This window comes from Erythrolamprus reginae, chromosome 1 (genome assembly GCF_031021105.1).
Source record: "Erythrolamprus reginae isolate rEryReg1 chromosome 1, rEryReg1.hap1, whole genome shotgun sequence".
Classification (NCBI taxonomy): domain Eukaryota; kingdom Metazoa; phylum Chordata; class Lepidosauria; order Squamata; family Dipsadidae; genus Erythrolamprus; species Erythrolamprus reginae.
Window position 1 is genome coordinate 342,608,344 of NC_091950.1, and position 26,011 is coordinate 342,634,354.

Genomic DNA, 26,011 nt, shown 5'->3' on the forward strand with positions numbered 1-26,011 from the left:
TTAAGTCTACATTTTCTTAATGTGATGCACAGTCTCACTTGATCCTGAATTATAGGGCTGGTAGGTACTTTGGAAATCTGGTCCAACCTCCTACTCAAAGCAGAAGTCTTTTTATACCATACGGGACAAATGGTGGTCCGGTGTTGTTGGGGTTTTTTTTTTTTAAAAAAAACAACAACTCCGGGAATGCATGCTAGATACGGTCAACTGGTTTGTGACCTGGATACAAGACAGTCATTGTCACCTTGTATTTTATGACCAGTTTAACTGCGGCTTCTTAAAAGCTGCGAACCAGATCTGTGACAGACCACATTTAACGGGAAGAAAAGTCGAGTCCTCCATCGATGTCCTCCAAATTATGCTGAAAGATAGTTTCTTAGAATTCCCAGGGGACTGGCTGGAAATTATAGGACTTGGAAATCCAACACTTATGGAGCGCGCTGGGCTGATTGATTGGTTGATTGATGGATTTCCATGCCGCTCCTCTCCGAAGACTCGGGGCGGCTCACAACATATAAAAACAATAAATTACAATAGTAATTGTGCGAGGAATTCTGAGAGAGGACTAAAGTCAGGGTGGGGAACTATGGCCATTTTTATGATTTGTGGACTTCAACTCCCAGAATTCCTGAGTCAGCCATAAAAGGGGCCGCAGTTCCCCACTTCTGACTTAAAGTCAGTTGGGCCCACCGCTCTAAACATTTCTAATTGTAGTCCCACCGTGGCTACAAGGCATTCTTATCACTGTTATCGGACCGCTATCCTGAAATAACGAGTCTGCCCCCATCGAGAAACGTTCACGTGTAAACTTCATCGGTTTACACGGCATCATTTCTCGACGGGGGGTGGGGGTGATCGCGTGCCCATTGCCAAGGGAACGGAACACCGGCACAAGGAAACCTCGCTCTCTGCCTCGATTGGGTCCGGGCGGCGAGGGCCGAACCAGGCTACGTCACTTCCTGTTTAGTTCCTGGGTCGGCCAATTACACGTCAGCTAATTCAACTCCTACCTCCTTTCTTTGGTGAAGGGAGACGCCCCCCCTTTTCCGGCCCCGTTGGGAGCCGCTCGTTCCGCAATATGGTGAGTTCCTATCTTTTCGGGAGGTGGGGTGGGGGGGAGGTTGTGCGCCCGGGACGCTGCGTGGCGAGCCGGTGTCAAACGTGGTGAAACCGTGACAGGATATTAGGAGTGGGACGCTGACCGGCGGACTTCCCTGCAACGGAAAAAGGTGGTTGTCAAGGCTGGAGAACAGTTTTCCAAGCCTTTCTGCGCAAGGGAGCTCCAAGCATGTGTAAAAGACAGTTTGTTAACCTCTGCTGCGCTGGGTGTCTTGTTTCACGCTCAAAGTGGACAATGTAGCTGTATTACAGACCGCTCTATACAATGTGTGGGGTTTCCCTGAGAGGAGGTGTGGTGCAGTGGCTGGGGGGATGGCTTGGCTTATCAAACTAGATAGCCTGGAAGCATTGTTTAATTAGGAATTTAATTTAATTTATTTAACTTTTGAGTCACCCAACTCCTTGTGGATTCTGGGCAACGCGCAGTCATAGATAAATATCATAAATACTCGAAACAGTATACCCTATGCCAGGGGTAGGTGACTTCAATTCCCAGAATTCATGAGTCAATCATGCTAGCTCAGGAATTCTGGGAGTTGAAGTCCACTTTGCCTACTCCTGCCCTATGCAACTAGACTTACTATCCTAGGTTTAGAAAGCTTAGAACCTCTTATACACGACCTTACCATAAAATCATCTGCTACAATGTCCTTCCTGTTAACGACTACTTCAGATTCAATCACAACAACACACAAGCATGTAGCAGATACAAACCTAAAGTAAACCGCTCTAAACTCGACTGCAGGAAATACAACTTTAGTAACCGAGTAGTTGATGCATGTAACTCACTACCAGACTTTGTGGTATCATCACCTAACCCCCAAACCTTTACCCTTAAATTATCCACTGTTGACCTCTCCTGATTCCTAAGAGGTCAGTAAGGGGCGTGCATAAGTGCACCAGAGTGCCTTCCATTCCCTGTCCTAATGTTTCTCTTTTACTAGTATCATGTATATAAATATTATATCTTTGTATACCACCAATACGTATGTGACAAAACAAATAAAAAAATAACATGACAAATAATAAATGAAAACCAGTAAAAAACCCATATGCAACATTCATTCAATAACATTCATCTCACTGGGGCCAAGCTAGTTGTTCAGTGGCCACTAGGCCATGTTTTCATAGCCTTTCAGAAGGCCAGAAGGGTGGAGGCAGTTGGTTCAATAGAGCTGGCCACAGAGAAGGCCCTCACATGTGGCCCCACCAGTCTGCATTGTCTGAACAATAGGACCTGGAGAAGGCCGACCCTGTGGGTTCTGGTTGGTCACTGGGAATTACGTGGGTTGATCAATAAGTAATAATTGCTTTTAATCACATATCATGAAAAAGGTATACTTGCTTCCCTTAGCCTCTTACACTATAATATATCCTATGGAAGAGCAAAACAGTTCTACAGAGGAACAATTGAGTCTGTCATCTTCACCTCTATAACTGTCTGATTCAGTTCTGCAACCCAACAAGACCGACGCAGACTTCAGAGGATAATCAGAACTGCAGAAAAAACAATTGCTGCCAACCTGCCTTCCATTGAGGACCTGTATACTGCATGAGTCAAAAAGAGGGCTGTGAAAATATTTATGGACTCCTCGCATTCTGGACATAAATTGTTTCTACTCCTACCCTCAAAATGACGCTATAGAGCACTGGACACCAAGACAACTAGGCACAAGAACAGTTTTTTCCCTGATGCCATCACTCTGCTAAACAAATAATTCCCTCAGCACTGTCAAACTATCCACTAAGGCTGCATTACTATTAGTCTTTTCGTTGTTCCTATCAACCATTTCGTCCCACTTATGACTGTATCTTGTTGCTTGTATCATTACAATTTATATTATTGATTTTTGCTTATTTGTACTCTATGACAATCATTAAGTGTTGTTCCTCATGATTCTTGACAAATGCATCTTTTCTTTTACTGAGAGCATATGCACCAATGACAAATTCCTTGTGTATCCAATTACACTGGGCCAATAAATAATTCTATTCTATTCTATTCTATTCTATATAATTTATTAATGAATAAATGACCACCTGCAGTCTCCATTCAAGAAATTGGAGCAAACTGTTGGTTTGCTGGGTGATCTAGATTTAGATCCTTTTAAAGCCATAAAAATCCTAAACTGGCAATAAGGTATCTGTTCTCAACCTAAGAAATGTTATGGGGCTCATAAAGCTGCATAAGACTCTTGAGGTTCTTAATAGGGTAAAAATTCAATGAGTGAATATTTTAAAGCTAGCTGGCAAAGTCTGTACATTTCTGTTAAAATGCCAGGGTTTTGAGATATAAAATCAGACCAAGATAAATCACTTCAGATTTTTTAAATCTTCGGTGTAATATGTTAGTGTCCAATTCAATTGAAAACAAAATGAAATCTTTTTTGGGGGGGAATAAAAATTACAATAATGTTGTTACATAAAGATGCACGCCTTTAACACTTTGTTGAAGCTTCTTTTGATTTTATGACAGCATTCAGTCTTCCGGGATAGGGGCACATTTGGCCTTGGGAGACTTTGCCCACTCTTCCTTGCAAAAGCACTCCAAATCTGTCAGATTGCAAGGGCATCTCCTGTGCACAGCCCCTTTATGTCATCCCACAGACTTTAAACTGGGTTAGAGGAGTCCCATGGGATTAGGTGGCATATAAATTTAAATAGTAAGTAAGTAAGTAAGTAAGTAAGTAAGTAAGTAAGTAAGTAAGTAAGTAAGTAAGTAAGTAAGTAAGTAAGTAAATAGATAAATAGATCAATCAATCTGGGGTCTGGCTGGGCCATTCCAAAACTTTGATCTTCTTTTGGGTGAAGCCATTCTTTTGGAGGTCTGCTTTCAGTTGTTGTATTGAAAGTTGAAATGCCTCTTCATCTCCAGCATTTTAACAGAGGCTTGAAAGTTTTGTACCAACCCTGATATGTGGAATTAAAGGCCCTGTTCTGGCTGAAGAAAAGTAACCCTAAATTATAATGCTGCGATCATCATGCTCCAATGTGGGTATGGTATACTTTTGGCAATGTAGTGGTTTTTTGCCAAACATACTTTTTGAAAATATGGCCAAAAGGTTCAACACTGATCTTGTCATCATCAGACTGTAACACTTTTTCCTCCATGTTTTTGTTAGACTTGATATAGGTTTTGGGAAAATGTAGCCGGATGTTTTTCTTTGTAAGAAAAGGCTTTTATCTTGCCATGCTATCTCACATCTCAAACATAGGAAAAACACAGGAGGTTGTTTACACGTAGTAAAAAGTATACATGTTTACATGTAGTACACAACCAGTGCTTGTCAGAAATTCCTGCAACTCTTTTAATGTTGCTATAGGACTCTTGGCAGTCTCTCAGACCAGTTTTCTTGTTTTTTTCATCAATTTTGGAGGTATCTCCTGTTCTTGGTAATGTCGCTGTTGTGCCATATTTTTTCCACTTGTTAATGACTGTCTTCATTGTGTTTCATGGTATATCCCATGCTTTGGGGGGACATTTTTATTCTTCTTCTGAAATGAGATCCCTTTATACTTTGTAAGCTTTTTACATACTAAGGTTTTTGCTGTAAGAGGCAATTGAGTCAATACCCGAAAAATCCTACTAGCAGTGCTGAACTTTATATGGGCTTGATCAAAGTCTCTTTAATTGATGGTAGGTGTATGTTAACTACTATTAGTTTGAATGTGATTGATTAATTCTGAACATAGCCATATCCCTACTTATAAAAGGGTATGCACAGTTATGCAGCCACATTATTCTAATATTTATTATTATTTTTCCCGTAAAATATTTCAGTTTGTTTTTCAATTGAATTGTAGAGCTTATATGTTACATTAAAGATGAAACATTCTGAAGTGATTTATCTTGGCCTTTTTTTACATCTCAGAAACCTGGCATTTTAACAGAGTAAGGTGCCCATTTTATATAGACTGTATAAGTGTACTTTCAGTGAGTGTTTTGTTACTTTTTAAATGTTAACTAGCAGGGAGATAATGTTAATTATCAAGTTCATGATTTGGAATGTTAGGGGGAAAATTGATAATTTACTAAACAACTGTGGCTATCTTGTTTGTAGGGAACAATATATTTGTTTCGCAAATCACAGCGGTCTCTTCTGGGCAAGTTAACACAGGAATTTAGAACAGTAGCTGCTGATCGAAGGGTAAGTGTTTTCATTTATTGACAAGAAAATAATTTAATACATAGATCTTATTTTGTAAAGAGTCTTAAATATGTATACAAAATCAGCGACTCTTTATTTGTTCCTCAATCACTTTTAACCTATTTCATGTTCCAGTTTCTTTCCTATACTTTCCTTACATTTGTTCCCTTGTTACTGTTAAACTCTTTTTATTCTTGTAAATGGCATAATAACTGTAACTTTTATGTTATGAGATGCATATGATATACTGTTACTATTGAACAATATTGTAGGATAGAGAGATTGAAATATGCTTAATATTTATAAGCAAGCCTTCGACATGGAAGTGTTTTTTTTGTCTGATGGAAGCATGTTGAGATTTCATTCTTATTTTCTGAAATTTTCTAATAGGATTTAATTGAATTTTCATTGTGTTACATAATATCTTATAGGTATTTCTTTTAGCCCTGTTTTGAATATCATATGCTGATGAGAAGTAGAATGTCAGTCTGACAAATAAAGAAATTTTCTTCATTAGACGTGAATATCTGAGATTTAGCTTTTTCTATATCTGTTAATTTATCTAACTGAATCTTTTTTACTTTTCCTTGTTAATAGTGCAGCTGTCAACATGTATTCATTTTATTTTGGTTGAGTTTGATTAACAAATAGTATTCTGGGCCAAGAGACTCTGTGTAATGCTGAAGAGAAAAGGCTGTTGAACTTAGTTGTACAGATAGTCCTTGATTTATTTCTTTAATGGCTGTTTGAAGCTCTAACATCACTAAGAAAAGTGACTTATGACGAGTCCTCGCATTTACAACCATCTCAGCATCCACACGATCACAAGATCAAAATTTGGATGCTTGGCAACTGGAATGTATATACCATAGTTGTAGTGTTCTAAGGTCATGTGATTTCCAATTATGACCTTCCTGGCAGCCTTCCAAGCCAATAGGGAAAAGCTAGATTCACTTAAACTGTAGTGGTTCCGTTAACTGTGACAAAAAAAAGATTGTAAAATTGAACACAACTCACTTAACAATCACCTTGCTTAGCAAGAACAATTCTGGTTCCAATAGTCATAAACTGAGGACTACCTGTTGGTCAATAAATGACTATTTGAAAAATTATGAATACAGTGATGCCTCATCTTACAAACGCCTCGTCATACAAACTTTTCAAGATACAAACCCGGGGTTTAAGATTTTTTTGCCTCATCTTACAAACTATTTTCACCTTACAAACCCACTACTGCCGCTGGGATGCCCCGTCTCCAGACCTCCGTTGCCAGCGAAGCACCCGTTTTTGCACTGCTGGAATTCCCCTGAGGCTCCCCTCCATGAGAAACCCCACCTCTGGACTTCCGTGTTTTGTGATGCTGCAGGGGAATCCCAGCAGGGGATCCCAGCAGTGCAAAAACTGGCGCTTCGCTGGCAACAGAAGTCTGGAGGTGGGGTTTCCCAGCGAGGGGAGCCTCAGTGAAATCGCAGCATCGCAAAAACACAGAGGTCCGGAGATGGGGTTTTGAGGACTTCGGTGTTTTTGCGATGCTGTGATTTCACTGATGCTCCCCTCGCTGGGAAACCCCACCTCCGGACTTCCGTTGCCAGCGAAGCGCTCGTTTTTGCGATGCTAGGATTCCCCTGCTGGGATTCCCCTGCTGCATCGCAAAAACACAGAAGTCCGGAGGTGGGGTTTCCCATGGAAGGGAGCCTCAGGGTAATCCCAGCAGTGCAAAAGCGGGCGTTTGGCTGGCAAAAGGGGTGAATTTTGGGCTTGCACACATTAATCGCTTTTCCATTGATTCCTATGGGAAACATTGTTTCATCTTACAAACTTTTCACCTTAAGAACCTCGTCCCAGAACCAATTAAGTTTGTAAGACAAGGTATCACTGTATATTGATACTAGACTATGCTCTGGCATTCTTTCTTCAGCAAAGAAATTAAAGCCATGGGAAAGTTGAGCTGAATGTTCAACATTTTATCTGTAGATTATAGGGATTTTTTTCTCAATAAAACCCATTTTATTAAACTTGTTTCAACTGTTATTATTTACAGTCGTGGAAGATCTTACTGTTTGGTGCAATAAATATATTATGTACTGCATTCCTGCTTATGTGGTGTAGTTCTACAAACAGCATAGGTAGGTTTATTCTTCTTTTAATGAGATGATTGTAGATATTAAAAGGTGGTTTATATTGACACAAAATTGTATTTGTGAGCATCATTGATTGGTAGTACTGTATTTTAAAAACTTTTTTTCTGTTCCTAAAGTCATTCTTGTCATTTCTCCTTAGAAGATTTCTTTATTCAAACTCTGGAAGGATATTAAGTTGATTCAAAATTAATTCTACTCAATGTAAAACTTTGCTTACATTTATTCATCCCCACAATTCTATTAATTGGATGCACATACTTTATGATGACATTGCGCTAAAATGTCTAAGAATTGAAACAACTGTTGCAAGTACAGATAGTCCTTGCATTATGTCTGCAATTTGGAACTGGAATTTCTGTCTCTAAATGACGTGTTCGTAAAACACAATCTGATTTATGCCTGTATTGCTTAGCGATGACAATCCCTGCAGTCCCCATTGCCATTGTTAAGTCAGGATCATGGATGATTAAATGAGCACCTTGTCACAAAATCCTGCTGGCTTCTAACAACCAGTCAGTGTAAAAGCTCGCAGGAAATTGCAATTCCCAGATGGCTTGCAAACAAGTTGGCAAGCAGGAAGTGGTTGCTAAAGAGTGGGGAGAAGCAAGGTGCAAATGCAGTGAGGCTTGGAGGATGCAGAAGGATGTGCAGGTGGCCCACAAATTCTGTTCTCATAATTGTGAGAAGCTGTAACCATCATTGGTTGCCAAACATCCAATTTGTGATAGCATAACAATGGAATGTTTCAACTGGAATGGTTGAAACTTTGAGGAAATAATTTTGAAAAGTCACTGAATGAGGGTTTACTAACCAAGGGCTACCTATAAATACTTTGAATAGAATAGAATTTTATTGGCCAAGTGTGATTGGACACACAAAGAATTTGTCTTGGTGCATATTCTCTACCGAATAGAGTAGAACAGAACAGAATAGAACAGAATATATATTTTTTTATTGGCCAAGTGTGATTGGACACATAAAGAATTTGTCTTGGTGCATATGCTCTACCGAATAGAACAGAACAGAATAGAACAGAATATATATATTTTTATTGGCCAAGTGTGATTGGACATACAAGGAATTTGTCTTGGTGCATATGCTCTCAGTGTACGTAAAAGAAAAATATATATTCATCAATAATCATAAGATACAACAGTTAATGATAGTCCAGGTACAAATAAGCAATCAAATCGTATTAGGAACCAGTGAATATAAATTTTAAGGATACAAGCAACAAAGTTACATTGGCCACCTAATGAGAAGGAATGATTCACTGGAGGAGAGCCTAATTCTGAGAACAATAAAGGGCAAAAGAAGAAGGGGATGGTAGAGATGGAGTCACTGAGGCAGTCAGTATGAGCTTAAATGGACTCTGGGGGTGGGGATGGTAGAGGACAGGAAGGCCTGCAGGAACGTTGTCCATGGAGTCACGATGGATCAGACACAACTTTGTAATGAACAACAACAAACTATATTAAACTACTTACGTAATTCTTAAGTTATACAGCATAGATCTTTAGTGTTCTTTGTGATTACTTTTTGTCTGGAGACTCAGGATATATAGAATGGTTTGCAGCTTTAAAACTCTTATTTTCACATATTCAGGTACATCCATCCAACTCAATGTCTTGTTGGTTTTGGTGGGGAAGGAGATAAAATATTGAAGGAGGCTACAGCTAGGTATAGCAATGTGTGAGACAGTAATATATTTTATTAATATTGTGTATGTTCATGACTGAGGATGGATCTACATTTTTATTTACATAGTACACAGATAATTTTAAAATTATCATACCCAATTTTCTTGAGACCACAGTTTTTACATTTTCGGATGGAAAAGTTCTATACTAATGATCTTGAGTGTGGAGTGTGGAGATACTTATACCGGTTCTTCTTCACACTGTTATGTGATCTTTATTGATTGTATTTAGAAACTATTCATCTCCTTCATAAAGGAATCCTGGGCAGTATGCAAATAAAATATTAAAATATTAAAAACATAAAACATAAAAATCGGAAAACTTAAAACAGTTAAAAACCTACTGAAAATATTGAACATTACTCAAAGGAAATGTGGCAATGGATAGACAAATGTTTCCCCACTCCTGCTCTAAGCATTGATCTAAATCAGGGGTCTCCAACCTTGGCAACTTTAGGACTTATGGACTTCAAATTCCAGAGTTCCTCAGCCAACAAAGCTGGCTGAGGAACTCTGGGAGTTGAAGTCCACCTTGGATCTAGAGGGTGGAAATGTAAGAGATATGCTCTTCTGCTCTAAGAATCCATTGTGTAACAATCTTCTTCCTGCCTTGATTGTCCTGCTTTCTGTTCTGTGTTGCTAAGGTGACCTTGGGTTTTCTTAAGAACTTCCTTACCGTTATGAGTCTGCCAAACTACGTAACTTGCATAACCTTTGACAACTTTCACCAAGAACCAATGAATCTCCAAAGGGTGAAGATCATATATTTTATTTCTTTTCCTTAACTCCTTCAGTCTACACTTTGCATTCCTCCATCTCACAGAACATACAAAACTTCTGAAATCCTAGCAGTAAATCCATCAACTCCTCTGTTGAATATCCACTATCATGCCATTCACAATAACACCTGCAAACTCCCACAGAAAATTCACAAAAGACTTCCAAACTTTGACAGATGCCATCATACAAAAAAAAAAACCCAAACAACAACCTACCCCCCAAAAGTCCCCGAGGCTTAAACAACTTCCATAAAAGCAACTTGCATAAAAGCCCAACAATTTTCTGTTTAAAACATTTATTTACTTACAGCCAGTTTAACTAAATTATTTTCATCATTTGTTTCTGTGACAGTAAAATGGCCATTTTCTTTCCACAGCTTTAACTGCATATACCTATCTAACAATCTTTGATCTTTTCAGGTATGTTCCCTTTTTTAAATTACTCAGTTAATTTTGTAACACTTGTGAAGAAATTATCTTTTTATCCAAATCCATGGGCTATGGTAAAAAGCTTTTAATATTCCCTAATAAATCCTGTTTTTTTTTAGTAAATAACATGAAGTCTCATTTTTATCTATTTAAGATTAATCAAATGAAATTAAGTGGATTAATTGTTAGATATGTGATATAGGATTGTAGCCTAAGTGACTTTTCATTGCATAGAAGAGAAGTCCATAAAAATAGATCCCATTGTTTTCTAATGTCACATATAGCCCAGAAATAGACATTTTTCAAAGGTCTACAGTCAAAGGAGATTTAAGTGTGCAAGTCCCATTATGGCAGCAGTACATTTTGTTTTTAATCCTACTTTAGCTTTCAATGCAACTTGGTGGTAAAATTATTTACTTTTTAAATAAATGACAACAAGGCTTTAGATATCCCTGTCAACCCCTTAATGTAGGCCACGTCAGGAAACAACTGGATATCTACTGGTTCTAGAAAACATTAGAACTCTTCTAGGGGTATATTACTATAAATTATAATAACAGAATCTTCTATGCCTAATACTGTGTCATGGTATGTCATATACCAAAGACAATCAAAGTGGGGTGATCTTGAATTTCACTTTCACTCCCTCCTCTTTCTCAGAACTGAGTTGGTGTTTACATTATCACTCCTGCTTTTTCAAGATTAACTCTATATTCCCCTACATTAACTGAGATTGCAGTACTCTTATAAAAAAAAGTAAGGCTGTCAACACAATAGAATTTAATTCTGACTAAACATCTATAGGGTATTAATTGATTTAGCTTAAAATTGTAATTGGATTGGTGGGTATTGGATTTGTTGTTATGTATTGTTTTTATCTTGTTGTGAGCCGCCCCGAGTTTTCGGAGAGGGGCGGCATATAAATCCAATAAATCTAATCTAATCTAATCTAATCTGATTTAAGAATACAGTTGAACAGAAAATCTGCCACAACCTGAAAGAAAGCACTCAATTTGTGGACTTTAGATACAGGAGACAATTTTTTGTCAGGGCATCATTTGAACTTAATGTACTGTGTCCATTGTTTCTGAAATAGTCTAAAAAGTTTCCATTCATTTGTATCATTTATATCAATCCAGTTTATTTACTTAAAGACATAATTATATATTTAATGAAAATTACATAAATTTGGATTAAATAAAGATTTATATTTCATATACCAATTTCCCCTCCAGCAGGCTGGTAAACTAAAGATTTACTTTATTATTGGTAATTCGTGAGTATTTTAAATGACAATTGAGTTTTGAAATGCTGGGTTTCTTTTATATAATTTGTAATAGCTACACTTCTCTTATTTTGTGTTGTCTTTTAAATTTAGCTTAATAACATGCTTAATAAGTTATTGGGTGATGATGAAGAAGCCCAGTTCCTCATATTCCTTTGGGTAAGTTGGATAATTAATATTTTGTCTCTTTTGAAAATATTATTTTACAATGAAATAAACATGTTATTAATTTATTAGATCAATTTTGTTTATAAAGAGATTTTTTTAAATTCAAGAAAATTGTAATGCACACATTAAAAGAGCATTATATGTAATGATTAATACTGTACTGATTTCATTTGATCAAATATTAAAGCTCAGAAATAACCTGTCTTTGATTGATATAACACATCAGGCTCTATACAGTTTTATGTAGACTCTCTTTATGGAAGTGAATCTTTCTTGTCACAAAAGGAGAAAAGTACATTTTTAAATTTGCAAGAATGGAAATTTCATTTTACATCTCTCGCTAGATGTGTTTAATGTAATCTGTATTTTTGAAATCTCTAATGCCTTGGAGTTCAAACTCTGTAGCTGAAGCTGTAATAGGCACAATTTTGTTTCAATTAGGGATGGTAAAATTGGTATCTATAGGCTATCACCTACTTTGTTAGGTGTTGGATGAAGGTGGTGCGGTGGATATTGCCTACCTGGACTTCAGCAAAGCCTTTGATACGGTTCCACATAAAGAGCTGATAGATAAATTAGTGAAGATTGGACTTAATCCCTGGATAGTTCAATGGATTTGCAGCTGGCTGAAGCGTAGACATCAGAGAGTTATTGTTAACGGCGAGTATTCTGAGCAGTCAGGTTACAAGCGGTGTGCCACAAGGGTCTGTTCTGAGTCCTATTCTTTTTAATATGTTTGTGAGTGACATAGGGGAAGGTTTGGTAGGGAAAGTTTGCCTATTTGCCGATGACTCTAAAGTGTGCAATAGGGTTGATATTCCTGGAGGCGTCTGTAATATGGTAAATGATTTAGCTTTACTAGATAAATGGTCAAAGCAATGGAAACTGCAGTTTAATGTTTCCAAATGTAAAATAATGCACTTGGGAAAAAGGAATCCTCAATCTGAGTATTGTATTGGCAGTTCTGTGTTAGCAAATACTTCAGAAGAAAAGGATTTAGGGGTAGTGATTTCTGACAGTCTCAAAATGGGTGAACAGTGCAGTCAGGCGGTAGGGAAAGCAAGTAGGATGCTTGGCTGCATAGCTAGAGGTATAACAAGCAGGAAGAGGGAGATTATGATCCCGCTATATAGAATGCTGGTGAGACCACATTTGGAATACTGTGTTCAGTTCTGGAGACCTCACCTAAAAAAAGATATTGACAAAATTGAACGGGTCCAAAGACGGGCTACAAGAATGGTGGAAGGTCTTAAGCATAAAACGTATCAGGAAAGACTTAATGAACTCAATCTGTATAGTCTGGAGGACAGAAGGAAAAGGGGGGACATGATCGAAACATTTAAATATATTAAAGGGTTAAATAAGGTCCAGGAGGGAAGTGTTTTTAATAGGAAAGTGAACACAAGAACAAGGGGACACAATCTGAAGTTAGTTGGGGGAAAGATCAAAAGCAACATGAGAAAATATTATTTTACTGAAAGAGTAGTAGATCCTTGGAACAAACTTCCAGCAGACGTGGTAGATAAATCCACAGTAACTGAATTTAAACATGCCTGGGATAAACATATATCCATCCTCAGATAAAATACAGAAAATAGTATAAGGGCAGACTAGATGGACCAGGAGGTCTTTTTCTGCCGTCAGACTTCTATGTTTCTATGTTTCTATGTTTAAAGCCACTTTCTGTTATCATTCATATAAGATTTTATAACTTGCTCTTGTCATACAAATATATTATCCAAGCTACTTATATGAATTAAATTTACATTATAAAATATAGCAAGAATAAAAACAACAATATAAATACCAAATTGCAACAAACAAAGAAATATGTCCATACTGTTGCTGAGATAACTATAGGACATCTGTGTGAAGTCCCCAAGAGAGGAGCTTTAGAGAAAGGAGCTAAAGCTAAGTTAACACTTTGTCCCTTATTCAGCCTTTGCAAATTTTTCATCAACCTCATTAACATAAAACAATCCTATCTGCCATAAAGCTAAAATTAAGCTATCCAAGCTTTAGGGCGCCCAACACTTTTAGGGTGTTGGTTTTTTAAAAAATGCATGTAAAATCAGAACTGTTCGTGAGCGGTGCTCTCCAACAATCACCCTTATTGCTAGCTGACATGAATTAAAACATAGAAAAATATTATTCTTAATAGAACAGAATAATTCCAAAATACATGGAAGTTATTCAGCTGCCCAACTTATCTGGCCTTCCCTTAACATGGCACTAACATTTAAAATGTTTTAATAAAAAGAAAATAATAGCAAAAGTAAATAACAATGTTAATTTTCTAGCATACCTTCTTGTACCCATCTCAATTAATGCATTATACTTTCTGATTAATAGTCTTATTATTTGCACTGATTTTTAAATGCCTAATTTCCCAAACTGCAGATTTGAAAGATTTGAAGTCCTAGCAGTATTTGCTTCTACGGTTCTTGCACAACTTGGAGCACTTTTTATACTTAAAGAAAGGTAGGAATGCCCCCTTCTTGGGCTTATTGTTTAATCATTATCAAATATAATAGTATTTCCAGTGCTAGAACATTTTTTTAAATAGCAGCTACAAAGAATAGTATGATGTTTTATCCAGAATAAACCTCATAGATTTGCTGGTGCATGAAGGACTATATATGTGACTAACAGATTTATTGTGTCTTTTCAGTGCTGAACGATTTCTTGAACAACCAGAGATTCATACGTAAGCATTTTAAATTAAATAATAATAAATATTACAAGCATATAAATTGGCATAGTTAATAGAACCATTAGTACATTACTTTATCTGTTAAAGTAGAAAACTGAAAATGAAATGTTGTCATGACTTTTAGGTCAGTGGCAAAAATCCACTTGAATTTTGATGATCTGGGTTACTGGGTTTTATATAGAGATAACTTTAACTCCTACATGCAATGAATTGGGCAGAAGTCTTTTTAATAATAATAATAATAATAATAATAATAATAATAATAATAATAATAATAATAATTTATTAGATTTGTATGCCGCCCTTCTCCGCAGACTTGGGGCGGCTCACAACAATAATAATAATGTGCAATGTAACAAATTTAATATTTAAAACCCATCACCATACATAAAACTATATAAGCCTGGGGGAGATGTTTCAATTCCCCCATGCCTGGCGATATAGCAATTTACGGAAGACAAGGAGGGTGGGGGCAGTTCTGATCTCTGGGGGGAGTTGATTCCAGAGGGCCGGGGCCGCCACAGAGAAGGCTCTTCCCCTGGGGCCCGCCAGTCGACATTGTTTAGTCGACGGGACCTGGAGAAGGCCAACTCTGTGAGACCTTATCGGCCGCTGGGAATTGTGCAGCAGAAGACGGTCCCGGAGGTATTCTGGTCCAATGCCATATAGGGCTTTATAGGTAATTACCAACACTTTGAATTGTGACTGGAAACTGATCGGCAGCCAATGCAAGCCACGGAGTGTTGGAGAGACATGGGCGAACCTAGGTAACCCCACAATAGCTTTTTAAAAGGCTTTGTCTGATATATATTAAATAGTAAAGGCTTAAATTTAACGCACATGTAGCCCTTGTTATCTAATTTCATCATAGTTTTGAGTTTGATGGCTACTAAAAGAAATTTTAAAAAAAATGTTTTAGATTTTAGATTTGTCTGAAAGTTGTAAGGGTTTGGATGGGAGACAACTTGCTAAATTTGAATTCTACCAAGACAGAGTTATTGTTTGTCCTTCTGGAAGCTCCAATATATATCTCTTGATGAGGAATTATTTCCCTGGAAGAACTGGCTTATAAATTGAACTCTTACTTAAGCAGCAGGTAGAAAGCAGAGATGGTGGAATCTTTGGCCAGCTTCGGCTAGCCTGCTATTTGGAGCTCTGCCTGGGGCAAGAAAATCTTGCTACAGTGATTCATGTCCTTGTTCCCATTTATTTATATTACTGCAACACACTCAATGTGGGGTTGCCTTTAAAGACAATTTTGAAGCTTCACCTGGCCAAAATTGCAGTGGCCTATGTACTATTTTACATTTGCCAATGGGACTATATGATATCTATGCTACAGACCTTGCATTGCTTTCCTATCAAGTTGTTATTGGTGTTAACATGGAAAGGCCTCTATGACTTGGCAAAAGGTTACATTCTTGTTCACCCACTAGAATGGGCTTTGCTTGTTTAGTCCTAAGAATTCCATCAGTAAGTGCTTCCTCATTTTGTTCTGGGGCAGAAGGCTAAGATGCTGCTTTTCTACGAAAGTGTCACTCACTTTAGAGTGGGCTCCCACTGTAATGTAGGCTGACTCCAACTTTGGCTGCCATGCAGAATCATCTCTTCTGAAGGGCTATTGAAACTTGAAGTCTAGTTTTTGGATTCTATACTTTTTGTAAGTTTCAGGGTTTTTAAGATTGTAACTGGGCTCATAGATGTTATTGTTTGATTGATATTGCATATGCCACCCATCTCATTTAACGACTCTAGGTGGCTTATAACATAATAAAAAGATAACACAAAATAATTAAAAATTAAGATAGATTAAAGACTAAAAAACCCAACAGAACAGGTGACACGAAGTTGGGTATCTCTTTTTGTAAAAGGCTCATGCATAAAACCTCTGAAAGAGTTGTATATAATTAAATGGAATCAGGTAAACTTTAAAAAACTCCACTGTAGTTAAATGGAGCCTAATGGTAATGAAGAATAAATAACATACGATACCTGTTCTTTGTACCTGAGGATATGCTTTATTGATAAAGGTTTTTTTTTTTAGGGGTCGATTGCTGGTTGGTACCTTTGTGGCACTCACTTTCAACTTGTTTACAATGCTTTCAGTTAAGAACAAACCATTTGCTTACGTGTCTGAAGGTACATAATAAAATCTTTGGAAAGAAAAAATATTTTTAATTCAATAAAATCTAAAAAGATTGATATATTAATTAGTACCCAAATGTTATTTGTTGTTGTCACCAAACCCACAACTTCCATCCCTTAAATCTTTGATAATACTAAGAAGGACTAAGAAGAAACTAGATGTATACAGAGGCCTCCTCATTTTCAAAACCTCAGAAAATCTGAAAAGGGGTAACAGTATTTCCTATTTTGAACAGTTTCAGCTTTCAAGTTCCCAAACTGCATTGCAGGTGCTAACTCCCTAATTGGGGATCTCTGCACTCCTGGGTTTTCCCTTTGGATGATCTTAATTTTGGAAACTGTCTTATCTAGAAGATCTAGATGTATTTTAAAAATGGATAATAGTACAGTGTTCCCTCGATTTTCGCAGGCTCAAACTTCGCGAAAAGTCTATACCACGGTTTTTCAAAAATATTAATTAAAAAATACTTCACGGTTTTCCCCCCTATACCACGGTTTTTCCCACCCGATGACGTCATATGTCATCACCAAACTTTAGTCCGCCTTTAATAAATATTTTTTTTAATAAACTTTAATAAATAAACATGGTGAGTAATAATCTAAATGGTTGCTAAGGGAATGGGAAATTGCAATTAAGGGGTTTAAAGTGTTAAGGGATGGCTTGTGATACTGTCCATAGCCAAAAATGGTGTATTTACTTCCGCATCTCTACTTCACGGAAATTCGACTTTCGCAGGTGGTCTCGGAACGCATCCCCCGCGAAAATCGAAGGAACACTGTATATTGAAAACATAATAGCCATACTGGCATTATAATTGAATAAAGTCATTCGTGTCTTTGTTTTTAATGCAGTTTGACCATAATTACAAAATTATGCTTTCAATTAGTAGAATAATGTATTGTTTATTGTAATTTAAATTTATCCTTAGGCTGATTTTAAAGGTAAAGCTTCCTTTTACGCTGTAGTAAAACAATAATGAGAAAAGGAATTCCATTTACTCAGCATTCCAGGAATACATTTTTTTTAAGTCAATGAATACTTAAAGGGTTGTTGGCTTTTTTTATGGTGAGGAGATAATGTATTAGTGGAGTAATATTTTCAGATAAACTTTTGCTCTACAGTTGATACAGATTTGAGAAGAATTACATTAGACTTATGATATGCTCTCTTAATGAACAATTGAACTTCTCTCTGCAGCTGCAAGTACAAGTTGGCTTCAGGAACATGTTGCAGATCTCACTAGGAGGTAAGTTAGAAAGAAAGACATCCTAAAGCACAGTGTGCTATTTTCTTTGTACTGATGGGTGTATTTTGAATATTGAGATTATGGTGGGAGTGCTCTCCGTAGGCAGGACAGACTTCTTTTATTAACAAAATGGTTCTATTGTTAAAGCACCCATCCGGTAGATGAATACTGAGGTAGTTCTTTTCATAGTTCAAAAATGATAATCCTGAAACTTTAGGACACTTGTTTTCAAACTTGGCAATTTTAAGTTGTGTGGACATCAACTCCCAGAATTCCTCACTGAGCATTTTGCCAGGTTTGAAAAACATTGCTGTAGGACTTTATATAGCTTCAAACTTCTTTTCTCTGCCTCTTACAGTGTAAAGCACAGGTAAAATAACAACTGCTTTTCCACAGGCCAAGAAAAAAAAATCAAAATTCTGTTTCAGTCCATGTACACACATGGCTCACTCCAGGTTGTCCCAGTATTGGAGTGTTGGCTTCCCATGCCTCCCAATTCAAGGTGTGGTACTTAGGTTATCTATACGTCTTTTATCTCCTAGATACTTTCTCCCACTATCAGCTTAGCTTAACATAGTCTTTTTTGAAAATCTGGGTTAAAGCTACTCACTGTTTTTATTTTCTAAGAATATGTATAGGTACTCTCAAGCCATTGTGATGTGAATATAACACTAGAGGGTGGTACTTCGAAGCATGTCAGCTGGTTAAAAACAAAAATTGGTAAAAATCAATTCCTAAGTAGAGATGGTATTTAAAAGGTAAAGCATCTCTATCTCTATCTGCATTTGCATTTAATATTAGTTTAGAGGCCTAATGTGCTGGTGTAGCCAATTGTTCTATGTATTAGCTTAATCTTTGAAAGAGAGTTCCTAGTATGGGCTTTAAGCAATATTAAATTTAAAGCACTCAGAAAAAAGCAAACATGTTTTTTAAAAAAAATAATTCTTTCTTATGCTAAATTCCTGTAGTTCCCTGAAAATAGTTGCAAATTTCTGTTTTTTAGCAACTTTGTGCTGTGACATAGACATAGACAATGAAATAAAAAGCCCAGGTTCTTGGTTGAGGGCCACTGGTGCCATTCTTTTGATTTGTTGCTATTATCAAATATATATTGTTTGGGAGTTATACTGTGGGAATTTGATCTATTGAAATGGCATCTTCCTGTCTGTTTTGTTCATAATAACTTTCTCACAGAAGACTGTTGGTTTCTGTTGGTTTTAAACTAGGATTATTTTTCCTTTGGGGAAATGGCTAGATAATTTGTGTTGAACATACAGAAGATTGACAAATTGTTATAATCAAAATCACAGTACAAGAATATGAAAATAATTGAGTTTGCCAAAAGAATATAAGATTAACATTTTGTTCTTTTGTTAAAAGATGGCATGTTTCTTTCCATCCATTTATGAGTTAATATGAAAGTCTTAAATGGTAAAAATCAAATAGTATTGAATTTCCTTATAGTCATGTTCCTATTATCTGATAATCTAACTTTGGATACACAAATTGTCTAAATAAATGTTTCTTAAAAAACACTATCCTTTCAATCCAACATATTCATAAAAAACGTTAAAATATGCAGACAGACATGTAGAATTCCTAAATTGTACAGCTAACCTAAAACATTCTCTTTTTTTCCTAACCTAAAACATTTTTAATGTTCAGATAGGATTGTATGAGCTTTTGGATAACCTGACATAAGTTGGCCACAGATTTATTGATTCATACATATCATAATTGCCATTGGTAACACATTAATAATAGACCATAAAAGACCAATAGATCAGACTGTTTAATATGTGAAAACTATATATAGAGTACTAAAAGAAAATCCTAGAATAAGACAATGAAAAAAAAACACTTGGTGGCCAGTAAAAATGCTTTTACATAGACCTGTAGTGATGAAAAATTGAATTTGATTATATGGATTCAAACTGTTGTTTTAAAACTTAGCTCTAGATTATCTTATCTTCTAATAGTATTCTAAAATTTCAAATGAAGATTTCTATTACAGTATTTGTTTTGTTTTGTTTTTGGTATCATAGCTATCCCATTGGTTTGAGAGAACAACTTTAAGAGTCATAAGAGTGTCCTAACTCTGAGCTTTCTTCTCTAATTGATATTATTTATTATTATTTTTAGCTTGTGCGGTATCATTCCCGGACTGAGTAGCATCTTTCTTCCACGTATGAATCCATTCATCTTGATTGATCTTGCTGGGGCTTTAGCTCTTTGTATTACATACATGTTAATTGAAATTAAGTAAGTACTGTTGGATGGAATGATAATATTTAATAGGCATTTGATACGGAAAACAGGAATGTCTATAACATTATATTTTTCTCTTTCAGTAATTATTTTGCAGTTGATACAGCTTCTGCAGTAGCTATTGCTTTGATGACATTTGGTACCATGTATCCCATGAGTGTCTACAGTGGAAAGGTATTGCTTCAGGTGAGCAAGGAATTAAGACCTTTGTACTAGCAGTTAGAGAGTAGCCAAAAAAGCAGCATTGCTTACTGAGTTCAGCAAAACAACCACAATATTCTTTAATGACAGATTTGGCATCAAAGAACTTGCTTTATGACCCTTTCTTGACAATTTGTTATTTAAAAATAGAGATTAAGAGCAACTTTATTCGGATTCATTGTCATTCCCAATGTAATAATCTTCCCTAATCTATGTATCTTCCCTAATCTGTGTCTTCCATATTCTATTTATTTATTTATCAATTTATTATGATATCTTCAGGGCTTTGAATATTTTAGTAATATAGATACAATTTTGTGGCTTTCAGTTGCAGAATTGGTTAATTAAATTAACTGGGAAGTTAACTTGTATATCCTTTGCAAGAAGGAAATGGAAGATTTTCCTAGTAAGAAGAACTGGGGTTAGAAGTTGATAGGAGAAAAAGGGAAATAGCAGGCAGGGATGGATCTCTTCAGAGGAGAGATTGATTCATCTGCCTTCTGAGGGAAGAGACAGTAAGGTTAATTATTTTAGGATGGATTCTCTGATTACTTAGATCGTTATGCTTATTTGTTTTGTAGGTTGCATGTGTGCATTTTGTTCTCTCAGTTTATTCTCAATAGATAGCTGCCTTATATGTAATTAGAATGATAGGTCTGTGCCCAGACTAATCTGCTTCTTGAGAGCTGATCCTTTAATTACATCACCTCCTTTCTCTTGTTATCTGATTGTTCTACAGTAATGACATTCTTGAACATTAGAAAATGATTGTCCAGATTCAAAGAAGGCTAATTTCCAACTATAAGAAATGGTGGCAACTTATCCTAGAGAAGGAAACTGGTACTCTTTAGAAATATTGAATGGCAGCTGGCATCAGAAAGGGCCTAAAGCAGTAGTGGGTTCTAAAACCCATCGCTACCGGTTCACAGAACCGGGCCGAATCGGGAGCCCCCCACCATAAGCCTAGAGTTGTCAAGAAGTTAAAAGATGAACTATGAAATAGAACAGACAGGGTTTACTCCACTAGAGATGCCAATGACAAAAATGGCTAAATCTCTAGGTGAATTAAATAGGTAGATGGCTCATAATGTTGTTACTTAGGTTTTTTAAAAAAAGAATACCAGAACTTTGTTACCAAAGAACAAATTGTGAAGGACTAACATGTTCAAATGCAGAAAGGATGTTGTTTATGTGAACTCGCCCCTTCAGCAAAACTTTAAAAACATCATATTTGAATGTGTCTTTCTTTTTAGAAACATTCACATAATGTAGTCAGATGTATTCCTTGATACTGATTGCTCAGACTTTATTAGCATCCTAATTACTAATCATTTGTGTTGTGGCTGAATAAATTACATTATGAAATTGTAAATCTTCTTTTTAGACGACGCCACCTCATGTAATCGGACAGCTAGATAAACTTATACGAGAGGTAAGTTAATATAAAAAAGCCTCATAGTTTGAGACCATCTTCTCTCTGTTGTTTCTATCTATGCAGTTTGGTCAGGCAGTTGGACATACTTCAGGTCTTATCAGCCAAGGAGTATCAGTTGTGGGAACTAAGAGACATGCCTTCTCTGTATAGCCCCTGCCTTCTGGAATTCTCTCCCTTCAGAGTTGAGAATTACCATGACCCTGTTGGCCTTTTGCAAGGACATGAAGACTTGGTTGTGTGATTGTGTTAAGGGCCCCAGTTGCTGGCTACATTAGCATCCATTTCTACTTGGTGCCATATATATTGATTATGTATTGTTTAAATGGTTTTAATCGTTTTTATGTTTTATAAAACGTAATGCAACGTTTTATTGCCAAGAATCACTTGCTGAGATAGGTAACTATACAAATCAAATAAATACATTATGGGACTCCTCTAACGACAACCCGAACATGCCTTCTTATTTATGAAATATGCTAGATCTGTTTTATTAAACTATTACAAACAGCAATAAAGGGTAATGAAACATCTGCCAGAAAACAAGCAAGCTTATTATATATTGTTTTTTAATTATGATTATATAAAGTAACTTTCTATGTCTTGAACCAGGTTTCTACTTTGGATGGAGTTCTAGAAGTTCGAAATGAACATTTCTGGACATTGGGGTTCGGTTCACTGGTATGTATTTATCCACTTCAATGACTTTTTCCTCTAAAAAGCAAGTATGAAGAATGAAGAAATGTATTCCAATAGTTTCTCATTTATTGATTGCAAAATGTACTAAATTATTTCAGAAGTATGTTTCTTATTATGCATTTGTTCCCGTCTAACAGTTTTATATATTACATACTGATGAGCTTTTCTTAATTTGTCTTCTAGGCTGGATCAGTTCATGTGAGAATTCGAAGAGATGCCAATGAACAGATGGTACTTGCACATGTGACAAATCGGTTAAATGCATTAGTATCTATTTTGACTGTTCAGATTTTCAAAGATGACTGGATTAGGCCTACCTTGGCCACTGGACCCATCGGGAACAATATGCTTTCAGATCATTACATTATTCCAATGCCATCTCTAAAAGCAGCAGAAAATTTTGATCATGTTACATCCACTCCAACTAAACCAAGCAGTCCACCTCCAGAATTCGCTTTTAACACACCAGGTAAAAATATGAACCCTATCATTCTCATGAACACTCAGACAAGGCCCTATGGATTGAACTTCAACCATGGAACTGTACCTTACAGCAGTGTCTTCACTCAAGGTTTTGGATTGCCAGGAACAGGAGTAACCCAGGGATTCAGGACTGGCTTCATCAATGTTCCCCAGAGATATGGAACTGGCACTCGAGGTCAATCAAGACCGTAACAAGCTCTTTCTATATTTATTGTTTAAAATTGAAAATTACTTCAATTATTGTTCATTTTATTACAAGACTCTTTGATTCCTGGTAATTAATATCAGAGGTTTTCAAAATCATGAAAACGTGCACTCATGGATTGATATTTTTTTTGATGCAGTTATCCATTTCTGACTGTAAAGCCATAGCTTTATAAAAGTTATTGCAATTGCATATGTTGCTAGTCTTGTAAATAATTTCAACATATTATGTGAAAGGAAGTTCAGAAAAAAATGGTTTTACAAAATGTCTATTAACAAAATTATTTTTAAACAAGTTTGTCTTTGATGTAATCATACAATCATTTTTAAAAGTTACATTTTATGAACAATGGAGAAATGATTATTTGGTAAGTCCAGCAAGTCTCCTGAAATTCAGGTTGATATTAAAATACTTGCGAGTAATCTTGCTTGTGGAATGCAGAGGAGAACTCATGAAATATGACAGCGTGGGAAGACAATGAAGGACATCCAGCTACCTGTAACTGATTATTAAGAATATTATGTCCAGTACAGTTCTCACATGCAGAGTTACTTTTCTGGAAGAAAGGTGACATCAGAGATTTTAAACAGGAACACACGAATAGTTAGACTTTAAGGACAAGTTTCTCCCCTCCTCCAAGAGCATGGCCCTGAGGGGAAGAGCTGAAGTAATTCTGGGTACCCGAAGAGCTAAAAATTCCAGACAAAGGCCTATAGCTGTTGTAGAGACCCAAAAAGATGGATTCCTATGATGGTGTCTAATTACAGAGGAAGTAAATGGAATTAAGAGCAGAGATGGAGATTCAGAAACAGTGAAGCAAGGAAGGCTCTGTCTTGTATCTCCCGTCACCAACATAAATTTCAGGCTGAGAACTGCTGCAGGTGGACCAATGGAAAAAAAGCATTTGAATTTTGATAGATTGATTGACAGGGAAGGAAATGCTGAAAAATAAAAGCAATAAAAGCAACCTGATTTTGCCACTATCCCAAAAGAATCTACAATAGGATGGGTTTGCTGATCTAGCAGACTGTTGCAGTGGTACTTTCAGCATTTAACATTCAGCATTTATTCCTTTCAGCCCAATTGAAAGATTGCTTCATTTTAAGCCCTCTTTTCTCCTTCCTCTTGATTTTCTGACGCAGAGCTTCTATAGCCTGTAATATTTTTCCAGGTGCATACATATGTACAAACGTGCATAGGTGAAGAATGTCCTAGAAAAAAAAAACACTTTTACCTGGTTATATAAAATATAACACCTTCCATGCCTACTGCTAGGGAAGGAGTTCGAAAAAATTACAAAAACCATGCTGGGCAAGTTTTCCCCACCTATTTAACATTCCTGGGTGAAGAGCAGCAAAAGCTTTCCCATAGGAGACTTAGCTCATTTTTAACTGGAGCCCATCTGCTTTTCACTAAGAATGCCAGGTTGAATATGTTTTGTTCTGCTAATAATTATTTGTGAGCGATGGAGTTGTATACTTACTACTTGTGTTGTGTGCCGTAATTGGTTTTCCCTCAGTGATTTATTCCATTTACCACATTTTTCAAAATATAAGATGCACCTTTTTAACCCACCCACCCCCAAAAGAGGTAGAGGGGTGGAGAGAGGCAGCATACAAATCTAATAAATAAAATAAATAAATAAAAACTTGGATGCATCTTACACTCCGAATGTAGTCCCACCCATCCACCCCCACACTTTGGTCTCTGCCTGCCAGCAATTTACTTCCTTGCAGCAAACAGTGCAGAACCTGATTAGCATAAGTCACTGCCTCTTTTTTTTTAAGCCTCTTTTTTTTAAAGCCTGGATTTTTTTTGATTCCCCTCACCTTACCTTCTTCCTTCGGCAGCGACTGTCCTCCTCCTCTTCTTCCTCTTCCTCCTCCCACCCAAATTCCGAGCTTTTATTTCTTTCCTAATAGGTTTGCACACATTATTTACTTTTACATTAATTCCTGTGGGAAAAATTGCTTCTATTTACAAACCTTTCTACTTAAGAACCTGGTTACGGAACAAATTAAATTCTTAAGTAGAGGTACCACTGTACTCTGAAAAATATAGTAAATAAATGGATACTAACAGCCAGTTTGGGGTTGGCAAAGATTTCCACTGTAGGAAATCAGAAGTGACTAACTTTTTCAACAGCATGGGGAACCCATTTCTGCAAAAGCAAAATGGAATTGCTGCCCTTCATATCTTTTCCCAATAAAGAAGTTACCCTTTTATTCTGAGATATTCGGTGTAAGCATGATTACCTTCCCTGGAGAAGTCTGCTATTCCTTTATGAACAGAAAGTCCTTCGAGAACTCTTTGATCTATTTATGAAATTACGAGATTATAGGCAAGTTACCTGTAGCAAATATAAAGGTATGAATAAATGTACAGTGGTGCTTAAATGTTTCTGTACCCTTCAGGATCATTATTATTGCTGCATAAACATGTCTTAAAACACAATCTGTCCGCACAAATCCTAAAAAGTGGATAAAGAACCAATTAAATAAATAAGTCAAAATAGTGTACTTGTTCATTTATGAAAACAATGTAAAGCTATGGGTTTGTGTGTGGCAAAAGCATGTAAATCTCTTGATTTATCAATTCATTTGAAGGAGAAATTGGAAACTAATATTTCAATTAGTTGAAATCGGAGGTCTTGCCCTATTTAAAGAACAGAATTCTGGATAGTCATATCAAAGTGATCTTCACACCAACGATAGATGGAATTGTATCAGCTCAAAGTAGAGTTTTGATCTAAAAAAAAGTTGATTCTCAGAATAAAACTTAAAGAACTAATCTCTCTTTCACTGGTGAATATCAATTTTTACAAGACCAATATCAGGACAACTCTGAAAA

General features: G+C 36.4%; 1 protein-coding gene across 1 annotated transcript; it reads left to right on the plus strand.

The window, feature by feature from the left end:
* The first annotated feature begins 919 nt into the window (after nt 1-919).
* On the plus strand, nt 920-25,575 carry SLC30A6 (solute carrier family 30 member 6). Its single transcript, XM_070734091.1, has 14 exons — nt 920-1,081; nt 5,181-5,267; nt 7,309-7,393; nt 10,264-10,306; nt 11,694-11,759; nt 14,169-14,249; nt 14,440-14,475; nt 16,526-16,620; nt 17,825-17,873; nt 20,016-20,135; nt 20,225-20,327; nt 21,727-21,774; nt 22,387-22,455; nt 22,657-25,575. The coding sequence occupies exons 1-14, from the start codon at nt 1,079-1,081 to the stop codon at nt 23,146-23,148; spliced, it is 1,377 nt and encodes a 458-aa protein (XP_070590192.1). The 5' UTR covers nt 920-1,078; the 3' UTR covers nt 23,149-25,575.
* Nucleotides 25,576-26,011: the final 436 nt, after the last annotated feature.

What these genes read in the sequence shown, in the direction of transcription:
- SLC30A6 (XM_070734091.1), top strand. An exon ending in GTTGCAGATCTCACTAGGAG is followed by an intron (nt 17,874 to 20,015) that starts GTAAGTTAGAAA and finishes TATTATTTTTAG; the next exon opens with CTTGTGCGGTATCATTCCCG. An exon ending in TAGATAAACTTATACGAGAG is followed by an intron (nt 21,775 to 22,386) that starts GTAAGTTAATAT and finishes GTCTTGAACCAG; the next exon opens with GTTTCTACTTTGGATGGAGT.